Source organism: Acomys minous, assembly GCF_964271855.1.
Source record: "Acomys minous genome assembly, chromosome: 6".
Lineage (NCBI taxonomy): Eukaryota > Metazoa > Chordata > Mammalia > Rodentia > Muridae > Acomys > Acomys minous.
In genome coordinates this window covers 125,691,625-125,717,885 of record NC_140487.1, presented here as the reverse complement: position 1 = coordinate 125,717,885, position 26,261 = coordinate 125,691,625, and the positions used below count along the sequence as shown (strand labels likewise).

General features: G+C 56.9%; 1 protein-coding gene across 6 annotated transcripts in view; it reads left to right on the top strand.

The window, feature by feature from the left end:
• ESPN (espin) overlaps nucleotides 1-26,261 on the top strand; it is a 30,483-nt gene that overhangs the window by 1,440 nt on the left and 2,782 nt on the right. The window contains exons 2-15 of one of the 6 annotated variants that reach the window (XM_084786868.1): nucleotides 1,520-1,713; nucleotides 10,215-10,401; nucleotides 10,510-10,692; nucleotides 10,913-11,044; nucleotides 13,355-13,556; nucleotides 14,329-14,630; nucleotides 15,803-15,850; nucleotides 17,383-17,565; nucleotides 17,656-17,869; nucleotides 18,946-18,972; nucleotides 20,028-20,173; nucleotides 20,249-20,524; nucleotides 25,536-25,615; nucleotides 25,704-25,715. In XM_084786868.1, coding sequence (XP_084642994.1) covers nucleotides 1,520-1,713; nucleotides 10,215-10,401; nucleotides 10,510-10,692; nucleotides 10,913-11,044; nucleotides 13,355-13,556; nucleotides 14,329-14,630; nucleotides 15,803-15,850; nucleotides 17,383-17,565; nucleotides 17,656-17,869; nucleotides 18,946-18,972; nucleotides 20,028-20,173; nucleotides 20,249-20,524; nucleotides 25,536-25,615; nucleotides 25,704-25,715 — 2,186 coding nt within the window. Of the gene's footprint in view, nucleotides 1-1,519; nucleotides 1,714-10,214; nucleotides 10,402-10,509; nucleotides 10,693-10,912; nucleotides 11,045-13,354; nucleotides 13,557-14,328; nucleotides 14,631-15,802; nucleotides 16,908-17,382; nucleotides 17,870-18,945; nucleotides 18,973-19,009; nucleotides 19,810-20,027; nucleotides 20,525-25,535; nucleotides 25,616-25,703; nucleotides 25,716-26,261 lie in introns of those variants that run through there. The other 5 variants (XM_084786869.1, XM_084786870.1, XM_084786867.1 and 2 more) reach the window with 5 other exon arrangements.

The following is a 26,261-nucleotide window of genomic DNA, read 5'->3' as shown; positions in this document are numbered from 1 at the left end:
GAAGCTTCCCTTATCACTGCGGAGGAGGTAGAAGGAGCAAATAACCCTGTGTCCAGTTTGTTCTCCTATCCTCCACCCCCAGGAAGCTGGGGGCAGAAGTTGGGGGAGAGTGACCTCAATCGCTGGTCCTATCCAAAGATAAATGCTCTCAGGATGTGGGCCCCAGCACACAAGGCTCCCAGGGCCAACCCAGCTAGGGTACCCTTGTATCTCCGTCATTATCCAGAAGCCCTGAGTCACAGAGATGCCCTAGAGCCTCAGAGTCTGAGGCCCATGTTCCCAAGATGAGTGGAGACAGAATGTAGCTCTCAAAAGTCGAGGTACCAGACGTTCATGATTGTGGTCTTAACTTAGGTCACCTCTGGCCAGCCGATCCCTGAGCTCACACCTGCCACGCACACATCTGCAATGCACACACTTGCAATGCACACACCTGTAGTGCACACACCTGCAGTGCACACATCTGCAATGCACACACCTGCAGTGCACACACCTGCAATGCACACACCTGCAGCGCACACACCTGCAATGCACACACCTGCAGTGCACAGTGGAGGAACTCTGTCTTCTTCCTTAGTCCCTTATGTGCCATTTGCTTTCTGTCCCATGATCCCCCGCCACCTCCACAGCCAGAGGCTCCAGGAAGCTGCGAGGTCTTCCCGCTGGGATTCACATGCCATGGGGTTTCTGTGCCTTGGCCACATGTTTCTCCCAGTCACCTCTCACAGCTGCCCCATGCTTTCTCTGAGGCCTTCCCATCCCTAGTGTCTGTGCTTGATGCTGAGAGAGAGGTTGTCATCTTCTGGAATGGTGCCTACTCTCAAAGGCAGCAGCCTCAGCCTGGAGATGTGAGATCTCTGTGATTATCCCCCTGCCCACGCACACCTCCCCCCTCCCCAGCCCCTTCCCCAAAGAGAGGCACACTAGGTGTATGTGAGGAACAAGTCTGAGCCCAGAGGGTGTCTGTGGGGTTTTACCTAGCCTCTCAAGGAGCCTGACACTAGTACACACCTACACCATTGGCTGGCTGCCCCAGGCCCTGCCCACCAGTGCCCAGGAACCTCCTCCTCCACAGGGCGAGGACACAGATTGTTCCTGAAGCTGTGCGCAGGGCAGTCGACAGGAGGGCAGCTTCTTGTGTGGGGGTTGAGTCGTTTGAGGTGTACCAAGATGGAACCCTCTGTCCCTCCCAGCGCACACCTGGGAACGGGGAAGAAGTGTTGGAGAGAGGCAGAAGAATCCTAACGTCAGCCTGGGAGAACCTAGCCCCGTCCAGCAGTGCACCCATATTCCTTCAACTGTTCCCTGGGTGTCAGGGCTGTGCCTAGACTCCTGCTGTGATGCGGGGTGCTGTGGAGCTAGCCAGGAGTTGCCTAATTCTTAGCACCTACTTCACCCCAAAAGCATGAGGCTAAGCTGTTCCCTCGAGTGCATGCCTAGTGGAAGCTGGCAGCGGGGCAGCACCTGGGGAAAAAAACCGCTTCGGACTCTAGGGTTCTAACTGGCTCTCTCGATGCAGGAAAAAGATAACTCTGGTGCCACAGTCCTGCATCTGGCTGCCCGCTTCGGCCACTCGGACATGGTGGACTGGCTGCTGCATCAGGGCAGCGCAAACTCCGCCGTCGCCACAGACACGGGTGCCCTGCCTCTCCACTACGCGGCCGCCAAAGGAGACCTTCCCTCGGTGAGGCTTCTTGTCAAGCAGCACCCTGAGTAAGCACCTTCTTTTTGCACTATTGTTTTGTGTTGGTGCAGGGAATTAAATCCAGGACCTTCCACATGCAAGAACTCCACCACGGAGCTACACTTCCAGGTCAGTCTCTCTGTGTTAGCCCTGGCTGTCCTGGACTCGCCGTGTAGACCAGGCTGGCCTTGAACTTACAGGGATACATACACTTGCCTCTGCCTCCTGAGTGCTGGGATTAAAGGCGTGCATCACTATGCCCGGCTCTTTGTTTATTTTTTGAAACAGGATCTTACGTAGCTCAGGCTGGCCTTGAACTAGCTAAGTAAAGGGTCTATATATTTTTAATCTTTTTTTCTTTCATTTATTTATTTGTTTGTTTTTTCATGACATAGGCCTGGAACTCACTATGTAGATCAGGCTGGCCTGGAACTCACAGAGATCTGTCCGCCTCTACCTCCTGAATGGCTGCCATGCCAAGCCTAAGGATCCTCGATCTTTCTGCCTACCACCTCCCAAGGGCTGAGATTACAGGCATGCGCTACCGCACATGACTTTAGGACTTCTCTCTTAAGGAGGTCTCTGGGTTCAGAGACCGGTGCTCTGAGGAATACCTGGAGGCAGCCACAATCTCCAGCAGTAACCATCTTGGGGCTTCAGATTTGGCCAAAGTGAAATATCTCCCCTTCACACAGCCCGACAGGGGCCTCGGGCTCCACAAATAGGTGCTCCCCACTTCAGCTCCTTCGGCAGCCTCTTGTTGCATTTGGAACACTGGGCATGCCGGCCAAGGCCACTTGCTTGGTGCGGCAGACCGTCTTCCCCAGCTCTGATCTGTGCCCATCTCTAAGACTACTCTGCATGGGGGGTGATGTGTCAGGGGCACCCCGTAAACATGACTTAGGCAGGTAGAGGAAGCGTCATGTCAGTTATCAAGCAGGTACGGAGAGAGCTGCCTGTAGCCCCAAAAGCCCTCCCAGCTCCAGAGCAATGAACAGGCCACCCCCAGAGAACCCATGGCCTCTCACCTGACTCCTATCGCTGGTGGAGCAGCTTCTAAACCTTCCTGAGACACCAGTCAAAATGTCTGGGAGCTCCAGGGACGTGGTAGGGGCACAGCAGATTACAGTGACACATAGAGTCTGGGGAAAGAGAAAGCCTGGTTTTAGTTGTACTGGGCTGGAGATGGGGGCCACGGGGAAGGACATGGATTCTTCCTAAAGGTGTAGGATGTGAGTGGCCGCCACCAGGGCCTGAGGGTGGGGGTGGTGAGGGTTAGGATTAGTATCTAAGTATGTGGAGGAGGAGGAGAACAGCTGCAAGCTGAGAGGGCTAGTCCCCTCACTGATCCATTCCTGAAGCTGCCCCAGGGCCGCTGTCCACTAGGGAGCAGACTTGGAGGCCACTGTGTCCGTATAGCATAGGGCAGACACTGGTGTGGACATAGGACATCTCTCAGACCTAGAAGGCCAGGCACCAGTTGTCTCCTTGGCTCTGGACAGGCAGGCTGAGCCTGTTTGGCCTCTGGCAAGGATTTCCCTGTCTGGCATTGCGTGGGTGAGCCAGCAGGAGCTCGGCTGGGTGCCTTTTCTGCATAACCATTAGGAGGCCACTGAGGTGTGGAGGCTTTGCTTTCTGACGAGCAAGGCTGAAGATGGCCCCAATGACCTTCGAGTGTGGGCTGTGACCTGCCACTGTCAGCAGCCCTAGGAAACTTTGGCCCAGATTCTTGTTGGACCCTTCAGATTAAGGCCTGACCATACCTGTGACATGTCCTCGGTCTCCAAGGCCGAGGTTCCGATGTGCCTGTCACTCTGCCTTACTCTAGGCACAGGACACTGGGTTCCTAAAATGATAGGTCGTACGGTTTGGAAATTGTCCTGCTCTCACCAACCTCTCCTTCAAACACAGTGTAGCTGGAGGTCCAGGCTGGTGGCAGCATTACAGACAGGGCTCTAAGCCTGCTCCTCATGGTCTACTGAGAACTGGTGGCCCCATGGCCCCACCCTGTAGACAAGCCTAGAGTCTTCCATGGCCTAAGAGTCCCGTATGTAGGAACACTCCAGCTCTGCCGTGCAACGCACTTGTGAGTTAACGCCGTTGGGTACCCTGACCCCCTCGCAGGCCGTGCCACGTGTTGAGTAAGACTGGGCCCTCGTGCTGACTCTGTGCCATATGACCTCACTGAGGAGCTGCCAGAGCAACCAGGCGTCACCATGAGTCTCGGGGAGTTAGACAGAGGGCCTGGGCTCTGATCCCTGCCATGGGATGCGACCAGGCTGATAAGAAGCTACCTTTGTGTGCATGCCAGGCTGAGCTCGGGCAGGAGAGGAGATTAGAAACTGAGGACAGGGGTTCGTGTGCCCAGGTAACCTCTGGCCTTGGGAGCGGGATCCTCCAGGGCCACAGGGTCCAATCAGAGGTCCCTACAGCCCAGCTCTGAAGCTGTGGCTCCCTGCTGTCTTCAGCCTCCCTCCTGGGCCTGCTGTGAAGCACTGTGAATTATTCACAAGGGTTCAGCTCTCTCTGGTGCGTTGGTGAGGGAGGAAGGGTGCCATCCGTACCCGTGGGAAACTCGATCCTGCCCAGGGAGGCTGTGGGTGACCATAGGCCCTGGTGCTGACAAGCTGCCGAGGAGCTGGAGGGCAGGGCAGCCTTGGGAAGGCCTTGCTAACGCAGCCCTGTGCCCCGGGGCGCTGCTCAGAGCTTGAGGTTGCAGGCACACACTGTCCTCGATCTTTGCTTTAGTCTACCCCAGTTCATTGGACTGAGTCTTTCCAGAAACAACTTGCCACAGAAACACCTCCCTCCAGCTGGAGGGGGAGCGGGCTTTCCTCTAAGCACCCTGCGGAAAAGGGACCCCCCCTAATCTGGGAGGCCTGGGGGGGCTATGTCTGAGAGTGATGGAGACTAGTGGGCTAACAATCCTGGATAGGAACACAAGTAACTCACCGTAAATATGGTGTTGGCATCTCCAGCTGGGGCAACTGAGAAGGCCAGGGGTGTGGTAGATGCTGCTTCTTTGCTTCTGAACAGCTTCTAACAGGGTTCCTGAGTCCAAGACCCTACCCCCTGCCCCCCACCCCCACCCCACCCCACCCCTGCTTCTGGCATGCCTCTACCATGAGTGCTTTGGGCTGCTGGAGGAGAGCCCTGGGCTCAAGCCTGACTTGAGCTTTGAGACTGGAGATGGGGGCGGGCCTCTGGGGCGGGGTCTTTGGTCTCAGGCTGTCCTTATCTTCTCTGGACAGCCTTCTACTTGTCTCTGTGTGTTTTCTTACTGTTGGAGCCATGACTAATGAAGCTACAGGCTTTATCTTCCTCATTGTGTGCACCCAGTGTCTGCCTTTGTTCCCTGATTGATGAGGAGTCTGGAGCCTCGGGTGGTGCGCCTGGTGACAGGCTACTGCCTGTGACCTTAGATGGAACTCCCTCTCTGCGTCTCCCTGTGCCTATTTGGTGAAGGGACCCACTCTACCTGAGAGGCTGAGGCCGTGGTGGACAGAGCTTCTAGGCTGGCTACCTCTTTTCTTTCTCTCTCTCTCTCTCTCTCTCTTTCTTTCTTTCTCCCTCCCTCCCTCTCTTTTTTCTTATCCAAGACAGGGTATCTCTGTGTAACCCTGACTGTCCTAAACTCACTTTGGTAGACTAGGCTGGCCTCGAACTCACAGAGATCCTCCTGCCTCTGCCTCCTGAGTTCTGGGGTTACATGCCTGTGCCACCACAGCTGGCAAAATTATTTATTTATTTATTTATTTATTTATTTATTTATTTTTAAGTCGTGAGTGTTCTGTCTGCATGTCCCTCTTTTCACGTCTACACTCACTCAACAAATAGGTCTAAACTCTTTGCCCAGCCCCCCACCCCTGGGGAGTGGGTTCCCACCCGTGGGGAGTTCTCCCAGGTAGCAGCTCTGCCATTTGCATACGTGGTCACAGAATGAACTAAACCAAAGACCGAGAGCATACAAGTGAGAACTGCTGTGTAGTAAAACAGGACTGCTTGGTGGGACGCCATGGCGTGTCCTGTAAGTTAAGGGAGAGGTTTCTCTGATGATTCCTAAGAAGCGACCATCTGCTCTGCGAGGGGGTCTACGCTGTGAGGGCGTGGCTGCAGCTTGCTGGGCCACGCCCTCACAGCTGGGGCGTGTCAAATCGAGTTGGGAGTCGGGGCGGAGGTTGGGAGAGATGCGAGCAAGTGCTGGACATGTCACAGGTGTATGCATCCTTTCTATTGCTGATCCAAAATACCTGACAAAGCCACTTACAGAAGGAATTGACTGGGTTAGAATAAGCGATACAGTCTGTTCCTGGGGGGAAAGCAAGGTCAGTAGCAACAGGCGGCAACATTGTATCCATAGGCAGGAAGCAGAGAGAGTTGCGTGGGTTCCTAGCTGGCTGCCTCTTTTCTTCCCATTTCAAACAGCCCAGGCCCCCAGACCACCACGGGGTGACTTCCCCCACCAGGATGGGCCTTCCCTCAGTGGAATCTGTCTGTAACTGTCCTCACGCCTCACATCAACTAGGCGATTCTAATGCAGTCAGCCTGAAGGTGGACTAGGCTTGCTGGTGGACTAGGATGTCAGCCATCTGCTCTAAACCCTTCCTTAAAACAATGCTGTGGGTTTGGTTTGTTTGTTTTGTTTTGTTGTTGTTGTTGTTGTTGTTGTTGTTGTTTTCCTCCTCCCTGGGCCAAACTCTTAGCATAAATAGGAGTTGTGATTGACAGATACCTTGTGTGGGAGGCGTCCTCCTGACCTCCCTTAGGGAAGATGTTCTGAGCCCCAGGAGAGTAAGAACTTTGACCCTCTGGCCACAGCCTGACACCGTGGGGGACAGATCACCCCTTGTTAGCTGTAAGCTGGCATAAATTTGAGCAGATTTCTAAGAACGTAGTCACAAGTAGACTACATTCCTTTTTGTAACAGAGTTGCCTTCCAGGAACCGCATTGTTTGTTCATATTACCCCAAGCACCCCCCCAAAGGAGAAACTACCTATGATGTAAGGGCATTGATTAGGGCGCCTCACATCAGCGGGGGGTGTGGGGGTGTGGGGGTGTGGGGGTGTCCTGGAGCACGGTTTTCAGACTCCAGAGTTCAGGGAGCTGTGGCGAGGGCTCGGCGGTTAAGAGGACAGGCTGCTCTTGCAAAGGACCTGCCTTCAGTTCCCAGAACCCACACGGTGGCTCACAACCACCCACACATCTGATGCCCTCTGTGGGTACCTGCATGCACCTGGCGCACATACAAACAACTGGGTCCTCCTATATATGCATAAAATAAAAATAATGAATCTTTTAAAAAATGAGAGAGTAGGGGCCATAGTGGGGCTCAGTGGGAGCGTGCTTGCCCAGCACGCACGAAACCTCGGTTCCATCCCCAGCACGACATACATAACTGATGCTGGAACAGGCCTGTGGTCCCGGAACGCAGCAGGTACGGGAGGAGGGTCGACCGTTCACTGGCCATCCTTGGCTGCGTGGTGAGTCCTACGTCAGCCTGGACTGCACGAGAACTTGTCTCAGGAGAGGCAGAGGGGACGGACAGGCTGTTCTTTCCCAACATGACTGAAATGTTGAGAATTCAGACAAGGGACACTGTGACCCCGCTAGAGGGAGGTGGGACTGACTTGCCCCAGGTCCTCCCCAGGCCTCCCCAGGCCCATGCGTACTTGAATTCACTAGGAAGGGGGTTCTTGAGAGATGGGCAGAGGTCTGTGTGCAGAGGGTGACAGGCAGACAATCTGACAGATAAGAAAGGGGGGGGAACACAACAGAGCTGCAGTTGCAGTCTCTCTCTCTCTCTCTCTCTCTCTCTCTCTCTCTCTCTCACACACACACACACACACACACACACACACACACACACACACACACACAGACTCAGGTTCATATAGCTTTGCCTGTTTTGTACCAAATGATCTTAGCCTTCCTTGCCTCAGTTTCCTCATTAGAAAGGGGAACAGTAATAAAATCCACCCCTAAGACCATAAAAAGGACTGGATGGACCGGGCATGGTAGCGCACGCCTTTAATCCCAGCAAAGATTAAAGAGACAGAGACAGAGGCAGGCAGATGGTTGTGAGTTCAAGGCCAGCCTGGTCTACAAAGCGAGTCCAGGACAGCCAGGACTACACAGAAAAATCTTGCCAGAGGGCGGGGATGTGGGGGGGGGGGAGTAGCTGTTATCAGTCAGTAATCCTTTATATATATGTGTGTGTGTGTGTGTGTGTGTGTGTGTGTGTGTGTGTGTATACATGTATGTGTATATATCATACATATATATGCATATGTGTATATATGTATATTTATATATTTATATTTAAGACAGGGTCTCTCTGTGTGGCTCTGGCTGGCCTGGAACTCACCATGTAGACCAGGCTGGCCTAGAACTCACCATGTAGACCAGGCTGGCCCCTTTTCCTTATGTTTATCCATAGCGTTGTGATTTCTTTTCCAGCGAGTCCGAGGGAGCCTGAGCTTTTACCTCCATACTAAGTGAGAAGAGAGTTGGCTGCCCCTTTCTCAGAGCTCATCAGCAAACTGTCCCCAGTCCTGGGCCTCCCACTCCTCAATAGTAACCTTAAGGGTAGGAATTGACATGTTAGTAATAATGGAGACCTTCAGCGGCTGACATAAGGATGTGGGCACCGATGCCCCCCCCGCACCCCCACCCCACCCCCCACCCCTGCTCCCAGTTCCTTCTAGGCTGGATACCCCTGGCTACTTGCCAAATAGAAGGTGCTGGAAGAGCAAGGCGCATAGTGAGTCTGGCTTTCTTTGTTGTGTAAACTGCTTAGTCCCTACACTGACAACCTAGCAAACCCTGGGGGTTGCCTTTTCTGGCCTCCAATCCCCAGGACCCCGGCACTCACTGTGCCTTGGTTACGGGGTGAATAATTCAGGCCACTGAGTGTCGGTCATGAAATATTCAGCAGGCTGTTCCCGACACACCGGTGTGTGGGGGCAACGTGGCACTGGGATTGCAGACTGGGGCCACGAGCCAGCAGGGTTCTGAGGAAAGGTGTGTGACTGATGGCTGGGTAAAGGCCTGCCCTGCCTTGTCTAGGTAGCGCCTAGCTTTAAAATTTTTCCATTTCATTTTATTCTAGGTTTTTAGATACAGAGTTTTACTATGTAGTACGGATTCTCAGTGGTCCCTCTGCCTTAGCCTTCCAAGTGCTAGGATGATACAAATGTGCCAGGATGCTCGGTGTGTGTGTGTGTGTGTGTGTGTGTGTGTGTGTGTGTGTGTGTACGTGTGCGTGGATGCTGAGGCTGGAACCCAGAGCATTTCACGTGCTACAAAGGCCGGCTAATGCTGACGTACATCCCCAGACCTCACTTCGCTCTTGACATGGGTGGGATGCTGAAGGACAACCTGGTGTGGTACCCATTTTCCCAAGGCAACTAAAGGACCAGATTCAATATGAGATCAGCAAGTGACAGCCTTGTGTTTGGGTCCGGAAAGGGCGCCCACACCAAGGACTCAGGAGAGACAAGTAATGAGACATAAGTTGAGGATGCACACAACCTGAGGAAAGAGGGTCCAAGGTAAGGGATAGAGAAGCAGAGCTGCTAAAAGATACAGGTAGGGAGAGAGGAAGGCTCGCTTGTCTGGGTAGGAGCAGGGACCTAACTAAAAGAGAGGTGGTGTTAGGGGAGAGGCGTGGGGTGGGATGGCTGGGGGAGGGGCCTGTGGGTTTTTAGCTAGGGAGAATAATTCACAGAGTAACAGGATGAACCACACCCCCACACCCCCTCCCCAGCTTGAGTTTATAGACTTGAATGGGCAGCTGATGAGTCCGGAGTAGCTTGTGGCTCCACCCAGCGTCCCTTGTTGGTAACTGCACCGTGGACAGTCCAAACCCATGTCAGCCTAGTGGCTAGTGGCCAGGGCAGCTTCAGTGGCTTTTTTTTGTTTGTTTGTTTTGGTTAGGTTTTTTTTTGAGACAGAGTTTCTCTGTGTAGCCCAGTAGAAAAGAGTCTATTTTCAATAAAGGGGAAAAAATAAAATCAGTAAAAAGATAAATAAAATACAACTTAAAATCACTTTTAGGTGGGCATGGTGCTGCCCACCTTTAATTTCAACACTCAAGAGTCAGAAGCAATGCCGGGCGGTGGTGCTGCACGCCTTTAATCCCAACACTCGGGAGGCAGAGGCAGGCAGATCGCTGTGAGTTCGAGGCCAGCCTGGTCTACAATGCAAGTCCAGGACAGCCAAGGCTACACAGAGAAACCCTGTGCCAAGAAACAAACAAAAGGAGTCAGAGGCAAGCAATTCTCTGTGAGTTCAAGGCCAGCCTGGTCTACATAATGAAGGCCAGCCAGGGCTGCAGAAAAATCCCTGTCAAAAAAAAAAAAAAAAGGACTGAAGTGGAGAGGCGCTCTGAGGGACAGCAATGTAAGACGGGTACAACGTGTGACAAAGCTCACTTTCAGCACTCCAGAGAGCCAGGCTAGGGGTGGAAGGAAGTTTTGACGAGTGTGCAGTGGGCATCCAGAGCCCACGCTGGGTGTTGCCTATTCACAGGGGAGTGAATGTCCAAACCAACAACGGTGCCACGCCCCTGTACCTGGCGTGCCAGGAGGGCCACCTGGAGGTGACGAAGTACCTAGTGCAGGAGTGCAACGCAGATCCTCACGTGCGCGCACAAGACGGCATGACCCCACTACACGCCGCGGCGCAGATGGGCCATAACCCAGTCCTGGTGTGGCTGGTGAGCTGGGGACCCGGCGGGACGGCGCTGGGGGTGGGCGGGGCCTGCCTGGGACCGAGGCGGGGTCTATCGCGAGCCCCGCCCTCTGCCCCCCGCCCCTCCCACCAGGCGAGCTCTGCAGACGTGAGTTTGTCGGAGCAGGACCACGACGGCGCCACAGCCATGCACTTTGCTGCCAGTCGCGGCCACTCCAAAGTGCTCAGCTGGCTCCTGCTGCACGGCGCAGAGATCTCGCAGGACCTGTGGGGCGGGACCCCGCTGCACGACGCTGCGGAGAACGGGGAACTGGAGGTCAGGCCGGCCCGAGGGGGCGGGACGGGGCGGGGCTGGGCCGCGGTCGCCCTGTGGCGGCTGCGTGCTCCCAGCCTCTTCGGAGTGCGGGAGGAGGAGGAGGGAGAGGAGGAGGAGGAAGGGGAAGAGGAGGAAGAGGAGGAAGAGGAGGAAGAGGGGGAGGGAGGATCCTGCTCTCAGTGGTGCCCCGCCTCATGAACCCCACCCCGCCCCTCTACAGTGCTGCCAGATCCTAGTGGTGAATGGTGCGGGGCTGGATGTCCGCGACCACGATGGGTACAAGGCCGCCGACCTGTCTGATTTCAATGGCCACTTCCACTGCTCCCGCTACCTACGAACCGTGGAAACCCTGGTATGACCCAGGAGTGGCAGGTGTGGCGTTATCTTACATCACCGGTTAACCCCAAGAATAAGTGTCTTGCCCTTTTACCAAGAAGGAAGCCGTTAAAGCTTACAGACCCTCCCTTGTAAGGTGTGGTCATGGTCCCATCTCACAGATGGATAAACTGAGTCTCCAGAAGCTGAAAAGATCACACACTCAGTAAAGGATGGGGTCCCTTTTCCCCCCTCCTGTGCTGAGGGTTGAACCTAGGTCCTTGGGGGTGCTAGGCAACAGATTTACCACTAAGTTACACCTCCAGGTCTCTCCCCATCTGCCTTGTAAATTTACTTTGAGATAGGATGTTGCTAAGTTGCCCAGGCTGGGCTGGAACTTGTGACCCTCCACCTGTACCCTCCTAAGTAGCTAAGATTACAGCCATGCACTATAGAACCTGCCAGGAGCCATCTCTCTTTTGACTAGTACAGTTATGCTCACTTTTTAGTTAATTCATAACCAAAAAGACCCACACCAAACAAACAAACAAAAACCAATGTGACTCCTGTAAATTATTTTAAAATATGCTTACAAAGCCATGAGGTGACCCAGTGGGACTCAGCCTCAGATGTGGGTGTCTCCAAGCCCAGGGCTCTGCCTCCCCACCCCAGTAAAATGCCTACTCTGAGGCAGTAGAGGAGGAAGAGAGTAGGTCTCACGGGCCCCTCAGGGGGACGCTATGAGATAGGCTTCCAGATGAAGTCTTGATGAGACAAGGCGACCCAAGGCCCTGCTGTGTTTGCTGGCATGTGGGGGTGACCTGGCCAGGATCTGAACGGCACAGCAGGGCCTAGGGGTCAAGGATGGCTGTAAGGTTGGGTGATGAACTTCCCTGAAGGGACCTCCCAGAGTAAGCGACAGGTCATGGGGTATCCCGGCACTGGGGGGACACAAGCAGGGTGGACACTGTGCCAGGGGTAAGTTCCCTCCAGCTGAGTGTGCAGCTCCCTGCCGGGCTGCAGCTGCTGATGCTGGCTCAGCCGTCAGCACCATTGGTTGGTGAATGCTGACACGGGCAGTGCATTACAGGTGTGCCCCAGTTCATCTTTGCTATCTTACTGGCACTTTACACTTAGGGCATGTGCTTTGCCCCCATGCAGCAAATACTGTTATCCCATGAAGAAACTCAGGTGCAGAAAATAATGGACTATAAGCTGCTCACAACCCCATAGCTAGTGAGGAGAGCAGGGGAGAGTAAAGGTATTGCTCCAGGCTGCAAAGCCTGTGTTCCCAGCTTCTACTGTGGTCTACAGAGGTCAGGGCTGAGTCCCTGTGCTGCCCACCAGTGTTAGTCAAGAAAAGAGCACCTCCAGGTTGTCTCCCCTCTAAACCCCCCAGTCATATCTTCTGGGGCTCCCCTTTCCTTCACAGCATAGGCAACAGGGCCTGAACCCCTGTAGGCAGCGGGATTTGGTCCCCTCACCCAAGCAGGCCCAGCAGCAGCAATGACAGATCCAAGCCACCGTAGTAACTGGCCCAGAAAAGGCAAACACTAATTACAGGGCCAATGAGTGTGGCTGCTGAGCTGTTACCTGGTGCCAGCCTGCCTCTCTTTCCCAGGGGGCCTGTGACACTTCTCAGGCAGGGAGGGGCAAGGGGCAGGGAGGAGTAGCTTTGGTTAGAAGGTAACAGAGGCTTGCTGGTCCGTCGGTCGCAGGGACAGCATGGGTAATGTAAGTAGGTCCCTCACCCTAATCTACTCCCAGCAGCAAGGGGGCAGGCCTGCAGTCAGAGGCCCTGCTGGTGGGAGGGAGGATCAGAGAGTTGGCAGCCTCGGCTTGGGCATCCCATTCGGGCCCAGCCTTGACCCACAGCATCCCATCAGGAGGTGGACTGGCCTAGGGTAGGGAGCTGGCAGGTCATGCAAGTTAAGATGGGGCTGCAGGCCATGGAAGTTGAGTAACCCCTTCCTCCTGCTGTAGCGGCCCCGAGGCCCTCTGCCCACAGGTGCACAGAGCCAAGGCCTCTGCCCAGCCACGAGTAGGGCCGCATGCAGGGCTGCGTCCCCTTGAAAAGTGCAGCCCCGACCCTCCTCCTAAGTCACTGCTTCCCTGAGCAGGGGGGAGGATGGGGGGGTGGGGGGGAGGGAGTAGAGGGGGTTGGGGGTGTTCTCTGAGGCCTGAAGTGCTGCTGGGAGGGACTTCTCTTGACTCCCATTCCGAGAAGATGCAGCAGACGTGATGGGGAAAGCTGGTAGTGGCTTGGCGGGGTTTCTCAGTGAGGACTTGTGGCCGGATCCCCCGGTCTGGGAGGCCTCACCTCACAGCTTCCCGCCTTTCCCCTCAGAGCGTGGAACACCGAGTCCTGTCCCGGGATCCATCCATGGACCTGGAGGCAAAGCAGCCTGACTCCGGCATGTCCTCGCCCAACACCACCATGTCGGTCCAGCCTCTGAACTTTGACCTTGGCTCGCCCACCAGCACCCTCTCCAACTATGACTCCGGCTCCTCCAGCCATTCCAGCATCAAGGGCCAGCGCTCCACTCGAGGTGAGTGGACTCGTGGGAAGGGGGAGGGGAGACAAAGCAGGCACTCATCACTCAGTGGGCCTTGGAAGCAATCACGCTCTTACATCCCAGGATACCCCCCGCCACAAAGCCTGCATGGACCCCCACACACGATTATTGTTTTCTGTTCTAAGCTGTGAAACTCAAAGGTGCACATATGGACAAGTGCGTGTAGTGCACAGGTAAGCATGCACAAGTACACATACACACTTATGCAGGTAATATACATACATGCACCTCTATTACACAACCAAAACCCTCTTTTCCCTGTTACACACATGGCCACCCGCATATCAAGTCCCCTCCCCCAGACCAACACAGATAACACTAAAATGCATAGGGACAGGGTTAAATACACACAGAATATAAAAGCTCTCAGACAGAGCCGGGCGAGCCTGTGCACACACTGACCACACCCTGAGCTGGAGTCCAACCCCCTGCAGTGTCTGGTTGCCACCACCAGGTGGCCTGCAGAGCTGACTGAGTGAAGCCATCCACGCTCCTGTTCTGCTTGGCCCCTGCCAGGTGGTCCTACTCTCCAGGACCCTGGAACCCAAAACTTCCTGAAGGTTCCCCTTGAAATCTGAGAGCATCACCCTCCTGCCTCCTAGGGAGGCCACAGCAAGCCATCCCGAGCAGCGACCACCCCAGTTAGCCTTGCTGCTGGTTAAGCTGTTAGCACTGCTGGGGCGCCTTGGATCTGGGGTACCTTGTGCAAACTTCCACCCGCCCCCCATCCCACCCCCTCCCCCAGGGCTTGCCAGTGCAAGAGCTGCAGACTTACAGAGCTACATGGATATGCTGAACCCAGAGCTGAGCCTGCCTCGGGGCAAAATAAGGAAGCCGGCACCGTCACCACCACCTCCACCTCCACCTCCACCTCCACCTCCACCACCAAGCTTCCCCCCACCCCCGCCACCCCCAGGCACCCAGCTGCCCCCACCTCCACCAGGCTACCCAGCTCCCAACCCCCCTGTGGGGCTGCACGCAGATAACATCTACATACAGACCAAGAGCAAGCTTCGCCACGTGGAGGTGGCCTCACACAAGAAGGAGGTATGAAGACAGGGCACCCTGTCGTCTGGTGGGCTGCCAGTAGGACGGGGGACTGGGCCAATGGGACCTGGCCTGGTTGACTTGTGGTCACAAATGGGGCTTGGTGGGCCCAGGGCAAGCTCAAGAACTGAAGGTCCTAGGCAAGTCCATGAGAGCTCAGGGCTGAACACTGGGGGATGGGCTGGTGGGGGGGACAAAGCCATTCTTTCCCCCCCCCCCCCCCCCGAGACAGGGTTTCTCTTGTGTAGCCTTGGCTGTCCTGGACTCACTTTGTAGACCAGGCTGGCCTCGAACTCACAGCGATCCACCTGCCTCTGCCTCCAGAGTGCTGGGAGGTGGTGCCGCTTTTAATCCCAGCGCTTGAAAGGCCGAGGCAGGCAGATCTCTTAGTTCAAGGCCAGCCTGGTTTATACAGTTCCAGGACAGCCGGGGGATACACAGAGAGACCCTCTCTCTAAAAAAAAAAAAAGAGAGAGAGAGAGAACAGAAAAGAAAGAAAGAAAAGAACGACACTTGAGGTGTCTTCCAGGTGAGGCACTCTGGAAGTCTGACTAGAAAGTGAGGGCCAGGAGGTGGGTGAGGAAGGTGAGCAAACACTAGGGGGCCCTGCTCCCTGCTTGCTGGCTAGCTAGGGGTGTAGAGGGTGAGGCTGGCTCCTCTTTCCACCAGGGTTAAAAAAAAAAAGGCTTGCACCAGCCAGGCATAGTGGCAGCACAGGCCTTTAATCCCAGCACTTGGGAGGTGGATCTCTGTGAGTTTGAGACCAGCCTGGTCTACAAAGAGAGTATAGGACAGTCAAGGTTACACAGAGAAAACTTGTCTCAAAAAACCAAAAAAAGAAAAAAGAAAAAAGAAAGTGGTGTGCAGCAATGCTGATTCCCTCTCAGGCTCCACAACCTCTGGGTGGGTGGAGGAGGGGCAGGATGTGAGAAGGGAGGCCTTTGGAAACGAGGGCGCATGTGCGGGGCTAGAACATCCAAGGCCGGCCATTGGACTTTTGGCTGAAGCTGGGGACCAGAAAAGAGGCCAATGTGCTATCAGGGAGACCCAAAGCAAGGCTAGTCAGCTGGACAGGTGAGAGCACAACCTCAGACTACAGGTGGCCAGGTGCAGGGTGGCAAACCCATAGCATAGAGTCGTGCCAGAGCCCAGACTTGCAATTCTCTCCCCAGCCCAAGGCATGCCACCCCAAGGTGGAGCTGAGTGATCAGTTTGCACAGGTGAGCCGGGTCCCAAGGCCCTGGGGCGGAGGCGGCACGGGAGGGACACAGCCTCCACACGGACTCCTCCACTCCCTCCTGGTGCACCAAGCTCTCCCAGATATTTTTTTCCACTGGGCAGAGGTTGGGGGTGGGGATGGGGCCCCCTTGTCCGGACCACAACGCCTGACTGCCAGGATTTCCCCGTGCCCCTCTGTGGTGTGTTCGTGCAGAAGTGCAGGCGCTCATAGGCTCCACAAAGGGTCCTTTGTGTGCCACTTGCATCTCTTGCCCCCTCAGGCGCGGGAGCCTAAACTGTCGGCTAGAACTGGGTTGAGGGGTGTGCGCCTCCGTGGCTGTAGTGGGTGCCGAAGGGGCTGGCTGACCCAGAAAACAAATCCAGCGTGTCGTGTTTCCTGTCACGTGAACCTGGTCCAGTGGGGTACAGAGAGTCTGAGGCCGCACAAACTTGGGTCTCGGTCAGGCGACAGCCCCCACCTGGTCCTCTGGTCTTTGGCCACACTGCCTCTTCTCCCTCGCCCAGTGCAGGCCTTAGCGGGGAGCAATGGAGCGAGGAGTGGTTTTGTCACCCGAGCCCACCTGGCCACCCTTGAAACTTGAAGCCTGGGCCCGGGTGTGGTGTCATTTACATGGATAGCGATGAGTTCCAGATGCGGGAGGGGAAGGGCAGGGCGCGACCTGGAATATAGGAGGGGTGGACAAAAACAAGCAGTTTCACCGCCCGAGGTCAGGCCCTCTTGCGGTCCTGGCAAATGACTGGGGAGCGGCGGGGGCGGGAGGTGGGGGAGGAAGGTAGGGTACTCAGGGCTCTAGTGGAAAGAGACGCGCAGGGGGCGGAGCCGCCCCTGGAGGGTGGCAGAGCAGTGGGGCTCCGTGACATCCCTGCCTTGCTTAGGGGGTTAAGCCTGGGATTGGCGGACCTGGGTGATGTCAGGCCGACTGAGCTCGTAGGCGGGCCGCGCTGTAACCTGAGACCAAGGGATCAGGTAACGCAGGTGTCGGGTCCGTGCCGCCCCCGCCGCCAGGTGCACAGCGGGGGCCACCGGAACAGCCGCAGGTAGGAGCAGCCCTAAGCTGTGGGCTCCCTGAGCAAGCAGAAGCGTTCCTTTGTACCAGCTCTAGACAGGGGCCCCCTGAAGGCCGCGACCCCCACCAAGAGGGTTTGAGGAGCCTTGCGCGTTCACGTGCGGTTGGTGGAGCAGCTAGTAGGGTGCAGCCGAGCCCTCGGGGCAGGCTAAGTGGGAGCTGTCCCAGCTCAGGCTCCCCCTGTCGTCCAGGCTGGGCCACCCCGCCCTTGGGTCCGCCCCTTCTGGCCTCAGAGGGGGCCCCCTGTGCCCTTGGCCCTAACCCAGACCTCTCCTTGTGAGCCGGCCCATTCACCAAGGTCCTCACGCCCCCTGTCCCATTTTTGCACGGAGATCTGGGGGTCCAGGGACGCAGCCGCGAGCCCCCCCCCCCCCGGGCAAAGGGTTGGGAGGGAGGTGCGAGGGGCATCTGGGCCAAGGGTATCATCCGTCACTGTCTTCTCTCAGCCCAGCTCCAGCGACGGCCACCCCGGGCTGCGCAGGCTGGACAAGGGGCTGCGCAGGCAGGACTCCAGCCGCAAACAGCGCTCGTTCAGCAAACAGCCCAGCACGGGGGACTATTACCGCCAGCTGGGCCGCTGCCCCGGGGAGCCGCTGGCCGCACGCCGGGGCATGGCCCATAGCGAGGAGGTGCGTGCCCACGAGTCTGCACCCGCGGGCCGCCCGGGACCGGGTCCTGTCGCACGCCCGTCACTCTCTGGCCACTCCGCTCCCCCGCAGGCGGCGCTGCTCCCCGGGAACCACGTGCACAACGGCTGCTCAGCGGACCCCAAGGCGTCCAGGGACCTGCCGCCACCACCGCCACCGCCGCCGCCGCCGCCACCACCACCGCCGCTGCCTGAGGCTCTGAGTTCGCCGCCACCCGCCCCACCTCTGCCCATCGAGGGCGCGGGCGCAGGGTGCGGGCAGCGCCGCTCTTCGTCGTCGGCGGGCAGTGAGTAGGGGCGGGATGAGGGGTGGGGGCGGCGCCAGCTGCAAAGGGGAGGGAAACCTAGAGACCGCCCCCTCCCCAGCTGCGACTTCCTAGGTCCTTCTTCCTCCTTCCCGGCTCTTCTTTCCAGACCCTACCCTTTTGGTGATAAAAGGAAGAAAGTTTTGAGTTGCTCGGGTCCCGCGGCAGGACTGAGCTGAGTGTAGCTTTCGGCGAGGCACCTGCCGTCTCTTGGGCCGCCTTCTTTTTTTAGCTAAGGAGAGCTCCCTGCTCTGGTGGCTGGTGTTTCTGAGCAGCCTACTGGGGGGGGGTCTGAGTGGCTGCCCACTCTTTTCCTGCACCCTGCATCTTCCATCTCGGCGCTTCCCAATCTCTGACCCTTGTTCCTTCACGCTAAGCACAGCCCTGATCTTTTCTCAGCTATGACAGGACTCTTATCGATCAGCTGTGCTTGGCGGGGAAGGACGAAGACAATGTCCTAGCAACTTATCACGTTTTCCTTTCCTTAGGCTCTGTGTGTGTGTGTGTGTGTGTGTGTGTGTGTGTGTGTGTGTGTGTGTGTTTGATGATGATGGTGACCATGAAAGGCAACTCAGGGCATCCTTGCTTACAAGTTAAACTGGAGACCATGATTGCTGGACAGTTCCTTCTGCCAGAGACCCTGGAAGGTTCTGGTTCTCCCATCCTGGTGAGCAGAGCTCAGTGCAGAAACCACACTCGGTGGTTCCAGCCCAAGCTTTGTTCCTCTGACCAGACTAGCTGAGCAGTTCCCGTGGAGCCTGTGGTAGTGTGCCCGCTCCTGGCTGAGCATCTGGAAAGCCCTCAGACCATCCCCAGCCTGTCAGTCAACTCTCCTCCCTAGACTTAGGCTGCCCCAGCCAACTCGAATGTCAAGATGGCCGCCCTTGGATGGACCACCCTTGTGGGGCCCCAGTGTGGCCTGAGCCAGGGTCACAAGGGCAGGGGAGCTCCTCCCCCCTGCTCCCCCTCCTGCCCTCCCTGGCCCTCTTGCTGTCCTTGTTTCACCCCAGCCCCCCTTCTTCTAACTTCGCTGTCAATTCTCTCCTCTCGGTTCCTAGAAGTGAGAGTCCTGAGACACAGGAAGAGTGAGTAGCCGCGCGGGCTCACGGCTGAGGCTGAGGCGTGGGGTGGGGGAGGTGGCTTGCCCAGAAAATGAAGCAGAATGGGCCTGGGACTGAGGAAAGGGCTTGCTAGGGCCAGCAGGTGAGAGGACCTGGTACCACTGCCCCCCCCAACACCTACAGTATCTCAGCACCCAGTGCCTGGCTTGCAGTTTTGCTTAAGTAAATGAGCCGGCATGCCTTCCTTCCCTCTGGTATGTGCTCCGGATCACCAGCACTGGCATCTAGGGACCTTTAATACCACTTTGTTCCTGCCCCCATCCGGGGCACCAAAGACAGCCCTCCCCAAGCACTCAATCACCTCCAGCCAGCCCTGCTGGAAAATGCAAACTCCAGGCCCAGGTATTTTGCATGCCGCTGGCCTGGCCCATCTTCCTGCATGCCCTCTCCCATGTCCTCAGGAAGCTCCTCCTTCCAAGGTCCCCCAGGGCCACACAGCGCTTTGCCATAAATGTATGCTCCGCTCGCTCACAGTCAGTGTGTCTGCTGTCCGTCCATGGGCGTGGGGCCGGGAGGGTCCAGCTGGGTGGCACTCCAGGGTCCTGAGTCTTATGGCCATGGAGGCTCCAGTCGGCTCAGTCCAAGGGTCACTGGGCTTTGCTGATGAAGGGAGAGTGCCATAGGGAGGCTCCGCCCTAGTGGGGCTGAGCCAGGAAACCTGGGACAAAGGTTGGGTGGCTAGCCAGGTAGAGCTTTGCAGCTGGGCAGTCCATGGTGGGCAGAGATACGCCGGAGTCCCCAGGGCTGGCCCGAGAGCCACCATGAACTCCCAGGGGCCTCCAGGGGGAGGCCGTATGCCCAGTGAGTAAGACCTGGTGGGGTCACCATGGCCTGGGAGCTGATGGACCACCTTTGGGTACCCTGAGAGCTACCTTTGGTATCCCAGGATCTGGAGAGTTAGCTCCCTCTGGGCCCAAAGGTGGGTCCCCGCCCATTTGGCTTGGAGTGGGGGTCTGGGGGTGGAGGAAAACCGGGATGCTATCCTGCCCACAGCTGAGCTCCTCTTCTCCCATGGGCAGGCACCAAGTCTTTCAACATGATGTCCCCAACGGGTGATAACTCGGAGCTGCTGGCCGAGATAAAGGCAGGCAAGAGCCTGAAGCCCACACCGCAGAGCAAGGGGCTGACCACAGTGTTCTCGGGCAGTGGGCAGCCAGCCTCCCAGGTAGGCGCTGGACGGGTGCCCCGCCCGGGCTCCCGATGCCTGCCCAGTGCTCAGCCTTACTGCTTCTCCCGGCAGCCTGAGTCACCGCAGCCATCACCACAGCCATCGGTGTCACCGGGGCCATCTCGGGCCAGGAGCCCCACCCCGCCAGCCTCTGGGCCTCAGCCTCTGCTCAATGGCAGCATCGTGCCGGCACCACCCGCCACCCCGGCACCGGGAGTACAGCTGGATGTGGAGGCCCTGGTCCCCACACTTGATGAGCAGGGCCGGCCCATCCCAGAGTGGAAGCGCCAGGTGATGGTTCGGAAGCTGCAGCAGAAAGTGCAGGAGGAAGAAGAGCAGAGGAGGAAGGTGGGTGGGGCGTGGCTTCCTAGAAGCCCACAGCCTGTCCCCTGTGTCACCTCTCAACCTTTTTTTTGACTCTTCAACTACCAGCAAAGCCCATTCCCCTTGGGGGCAAAGCAGGAATACAGGACACCTTACATGCTGTCCCCTGCCGTGACCTGTCAGTGTTTATCTCACTCTAGTGAGCCTTCCCGTCACCTGGGGCCTTATTAAAGGATATGTGTTGCTCTGGGTGGGGGGGCGTTTCCAACAAGTTCCTGGGCGCACCACACTGAGAGGCCAAGAGAGCCCTTTTGTGTGTCCAGCCTGACTTGAGCTCTGACCTGGCACGGCCACTCTCCAGCTGCTGCTGTTCTGAGACTTGTTCAGCCTCAGTCCCCACGTCTGCAAGACGATTTGGTTATTGAACAAATGTCCCTGACTGCTGTCTATGTACTGTGCTCACGGTTGTGTCCTCTGAGGGTTCGCAGTGAGCGTAACAAAGCCTGCTATCAAGGTAGCTGTGGAAGGTGTGTGTGTGTGTGTGTGTGTGTGTGTGTGTGTATCAATAAGCAAAAAAGTGTCCCTAAGAGGTGATGACTAGAGAGTGACAACTTGAGGTATCAGACAACTGATCTTTATAATACACTGGGTGGTCAGGAGCACTTTGGGCTGAGGGGACGGTGGTGATACATGGCCTGAGGTGAGCCTGGAGTGGGAGGCACAGGACAGCTGACTAGGAAAAGAGTGGGATGAGGAGAAAGACAGGCAGAATGGTTGGTCTGGAAGTCACAGGGGATGTGTCCCTGGGGCCATCTTTAGTGTGTGTGATGACTGAGGATAGCCAGGCCAGGGGCCTAGAAGAAAATAGGCCCTGGGGCATGGGAAGCCTGGGGTGCAGTTAATTGGGGAAGTGGGATCACCATACTTGGAGGTGAACCATAACGGGTCTACATAGATCTGGTCCAGGAGGTGGAGCTGGGCCCCATATGTTTTATGAGGCAGGACACTGTAACTTTATCCTCTTTAAGAGTAGAGTAAGAAGGGGGTGGGGTGGGGGGGAGTGATGCTCACCTTTAATCCCAGCACTGGGGAGGCAGAGGCAGGCAGATCTCTGTGAGTTTGAAGCTAGCCTGGTCTACAGAGTGAGTCCAGGACAGCCAAGGCTACACAGAGAAACCTTGTTTCAAGACAAACAAACAAACAAGAAGAGTAGAGTGGCTGGGCGGTGTTGGCACACGCCTTTAATCCCAGCACTCGCAGGTGGATCCCTGTGAGTTCGAGGCCAGCCTGGTCTACAGAGCGAGTCCAGGACAGCCAAGGCTACACAGAAAAACCCTGTCTCCAAAAAACTAAAAAAAGTGGAGTGGAGTGGAGGCAGGGTGGGGTGGGGGGCAGAGAAAAAGCGAAGTAGTCTTTCATCTGTGACCACTGAGACTAGAACCGTAAGAAGGTTGACAAAGGGTCTGTGATGTGGTGACAGGAGAGGAACGCTGGAGTCTGGCTTGGGAAGAGCAGGCTATGGATTGGGTAGGGGGAGGCGTCTCTGTTTCTCTCAGCTTCAACGCCTTTCGCATGTTCTTTGGGTGGTGTAATGAGCGACCAAGTCAGGCGTGGAGACCGGGTCTGTAGGCCTGCCTTCCCTGCCTCAGGCAGCACCGCAGCCCCAACCAGTGGCCTCTCCCAGCGACCAAAGCGAACTCTGCTGAGCCGAAGCCTTACTGCAGTGCACTCTCCCCGCCATCCAGGCGGCTGGTCCCTGAAAACTCTGCCCAGCGGAGCCATTACACCACCCAGGACTTGCAAAAGGCGCCGCCGGCTCGGCTGCGGAAGCTGGGCCAGAGGGAGACGCGCCCCCCTCCCCTCTCTTGTCTTCCCCCCGCCTTAGCTGACCGCTGCCAGCTCCTGTTGCTACCCCCCGGAGGGCTGGAGGTACTCCCGCGAACACAACGCCATCCTGGGGCCCTTTGGCGAGCTCATGACCGAGGCTGACATCCTCCGCATCGAACAGCAAATTGAGAACCTACAAGTGCTGCACAAGGCAAAGAAACTGGAGGCGCGCCTGGAGCAGCTGGAACTGGAGTTGGAGCAGCTGCTACCGATCTCGGCCGCCCTGTCGGCACCACGCTTCACGGTCGACCCGCGCCGCATGCACGGCCGCGCAGCCAACCTGCCCGCTTGGTGCAACAAGATCTCCACGCTGCTAAAGAGCATGGCCACGCTGCTGGCCGCGCTGGGCGGCCGGCCTGCGCACCTGGCAGAGCTGCTGGCTGCAGACACTGGCCAACCGCTGACGCCGCTGCCGGACGCACCCTCAAGGCCCGGGCCACTCTGTTTGGGACGCTCTCATTCGCTCAGCTGGTGCCGGGAGGCCGTGGCACGGGAGATCCTCGAATGTGGCGTCTCGGTGCAGGACCTCCGCGCGGCTTATGAACTACGCACTCAGGGCGCAGCACCCACTCATAGCCTGCGCCGCAAGCTCCCTCAGCCCGCCAGCACCCCGGACCGGGAGCCCATCCTCGAGGAGGACTATGTGGCTATCGGCTCCAGTGAACCGAGAGCCGCCATCACCAATGGCCTGTGGGCTACAGAGGAGCCCCTGGACACTCTGGACCCACAGGAGCCATGGCACCAGGAGGAATCTCTTCCGGAGCCTGAGCAGCTGGCTAGCAGGCTACCGCTCTCCACCGAGCTGCCTGGCGTCCAGGACTACATCGACATGCGCAAGGAGCGTATCGTCTATCTCTTCCTGGAGCACTGGCGCAAATGGACCTTCCAAGGACCTGGGCGGCACGCCCAAGCGCGCCTGCGCAGACTGCTGCCCCGGGTGGTGGCCTCTGGAGCCGGCCCCCTCCCAGAGGCAGAAAGCACTCTCCAGCAACAACCAGCTGGTGAGGACAGTGGCCCTGAAGAGCGGCTGCTACAGCTGCTGAAGCAGCGACAGGTGGTGGGAAAGCTGCTGGGCCACTGGAGGAGCCTACTAAGGCAGGTGCCGGCGCACCAGGCACCCAGCTCCAGGCTTACACATGGTCTGTACTGGCCTGAGCACTTCCTGCCACCCCTCGATGGTGGCGCTCCTCGGAGCTACGACAGTCTTACCCTGGATCTCTTCATGTTAGGCTACTTCCAGTTGCTGGATATGGGCCTGAGCCGCGAGGAACGGAAATTTCGCCACCTACTGTGCTACGAGATGTTCGACCGTCTGGGCAGCCACCCGTGGGAGCTTATCCGCCAGTTCCACCGCGCAGTGCTTGAGGAGGTGGAGGCTGGTACGCGAAGCTGGGAAGATGGCTTTGAAGACCTCAGGCGACAGTTCTTTGGAGACAGCCCTGAATCTGAGCCGCTTCTAGAAGAGGACCTAGAGGGGAAAAAAGAAGGGGAGGAAAAGGAGGAGGAAAAACTGGAGGAAGAGAAGGAGGAAAAACTAGAGGAAGAAGAGAAGAGAGAGGCAGAGAAAGAAAAGGAGAAGAAAGAGGAGGAGAGAGAGGAGCCCACCGAAGAAGAATCTGCTCTTGCTCAATCACAGGGTCCTCCACACGGGCAGTCAGAGGATCCAGCCCCTGCACCAGAGCTGTCAGAGGACCCAGCCCCTGCACTGGGGCAGTCAGAGGACCCAACCTCCACACTGGGGCAGTCAGAGGACCCAACCCCTGCACCAGAGCAATCAGAGGACCCAACCCCTGCACCGGGGCAGTCAGAGGACCCAACCCCTGCACTGGGGCAGTCAGAGGACCCAACCCCTGCACTGGGGCAATCAGAGGACCCAACCCCTGCACTGGGGCAGTCAGTGGACCCAACCCCTGCACCAGGGCAGTCAGAGGACCCAACCCCTGCACTGGGGCAGTCAGAGGACCCAACCCCTGCACTGGGGCAGTCAGAGGACCCAACCCCTGCACTGGGGCAATCAGAGGACCCAACCCCTGCACTGGGGCAGTCAGAGGACCCAGCCCCTGCATGGGGGCAGTCAGAGGACCCAACCCCTGCAAAGACCCTGCCTCCCACTGCACCTCCCCCAACCTCAGACCTGCCTAGCTCAGAACCCCTAACTGAAGAACCCTTGGAACTGGTGACCGAGATGGGCGAATTCAGCAACGAGGACATCTGCCGCTATATTGATCGCAGCTTCTCCTTCTGGAAGGAGAAGGAGGCAGAACTCTTTGACATCTGACAACAAATGTAGAGTTTGTTTTGTGCCTGGATGCCTGTCTGATACCTAGAGGCCAGAATCAGAGAAAACCAGGATTTCAAGGAGCCTGCTCTCTGGGATCTTTGAGGTCCCTGGGAGTGAGGAAGTGAGGCAGGCGTTTGTGAGATTGGAGGGGCTCAGCACAGGGCAAGTCAGGTGTTTCACTGAAGCCAGGCAGCAGAAGCATCCTGAGTTAAGGGACTCTGGGCTCCCCGAGGCAGTGAGGGTCTGCCTCTCCGTCATCTCTGGTTTTTCACTGGAGTTTGCAGCTACCTCCTTGGGCCACCTGTGCAATGTTCTGTGTGGTGTGTGATGTGCACAGACCCTTCGCCTCTGTAACATCCAAGGAATAAAACACTGTCATGGGATGTGTTGGTACCCCTCTATAGCCCCATAGTTGTGGAGCCTTCCTGGTCCCACTAAGAAAAGAGCACACATGGGCCAGCAGGTCTTCCACATGGGAGCCAGAGGCAGCCTGTGCCTTCCTGAGCTGACCAGGTGTGTGTGGTCGCAAGTGTACATCCACCTGAAAATACTGAAGACAGACTCGGGGCCATCTAGCGTCCTGTTTTTGTTGTTGTTGTTGTTTTTGGTTTTTTTTGGGGGGGGAGTCGGGACCCAGCTACCTTTCTGCCTGTTCCTTTTTACCTCCCCTGATCTAAGCAACTTTACCTCTCAGAGACTGGTTGGGTCACTGGTGAGCAGGAGGCCTCTTCTGAGTGCCTCTTGCAAACACAGCTCTATTCTGCTGTCCCTGAAATCTCCATGTCCCCTGGTTAAGATGTGCATGCCCCTGACCTGGGAATCTCAGGCCAAGCTGCTCCTGATGCGGTGTGGTTGTGTTCTTTTTAGGAGGAAGAGGAGGAGGCCCGGCTGGCCAGCCTGCCTGCCTGGAGGCGAGACATTCTCCGGAAGAGGCTGGAAGAGGAGAGGTGAGTGTCCGCAGGAGGCTGCTTGGCATGTGTCTTGACCACCGCTGAGGCCATGGGGCCTCCTAACACTGTCTCTTTCTCATTGCAGGGAGCAGAAGCGGTAAGTACGGCGCTGGCCCGGCCCGGCCAACCTCTTCCCACCCCAGGGCCCCCTCTGCTGCTTCACGCAGCCCATTACTTCAGTCCTTGCCCATAACTTTTCAGTTCCCAATAATGACCCAAGACTCTTAATTATTTAGCACCTACCCCTCAAAGTCTAGCTCCGATGCTCTGATTACCCTCTTAAGTTACCTAGACCCCATCTCCTTTTATCATAGCCTTTCACCACGTGTGTTAGCACATACCAATGGTAGGTGTAGGCAGGAAGATCAGGAGTTCAAGGCCAACCTGACCTACATGTGACCTTGTCTCAAAACAACAACAACAACAACCTTGCCCATCCTATCATACAGTACTGTTTTTTTTTTCTTTTTAAATCATGTGTGTGGAGGGGAAACATGAATGCAGCAGGCATCTGTGGAGGTCAGGGTTAGCCAGTCCCCTGGAGCCGGAGTTACAAGTGGTTATGAGTCACCCGATGTGGGTTCTGGGAATTGAGCTTGAGTCCTCTGAAAGAGCAGCACAGGATCTTAACTGCTGAGCCATC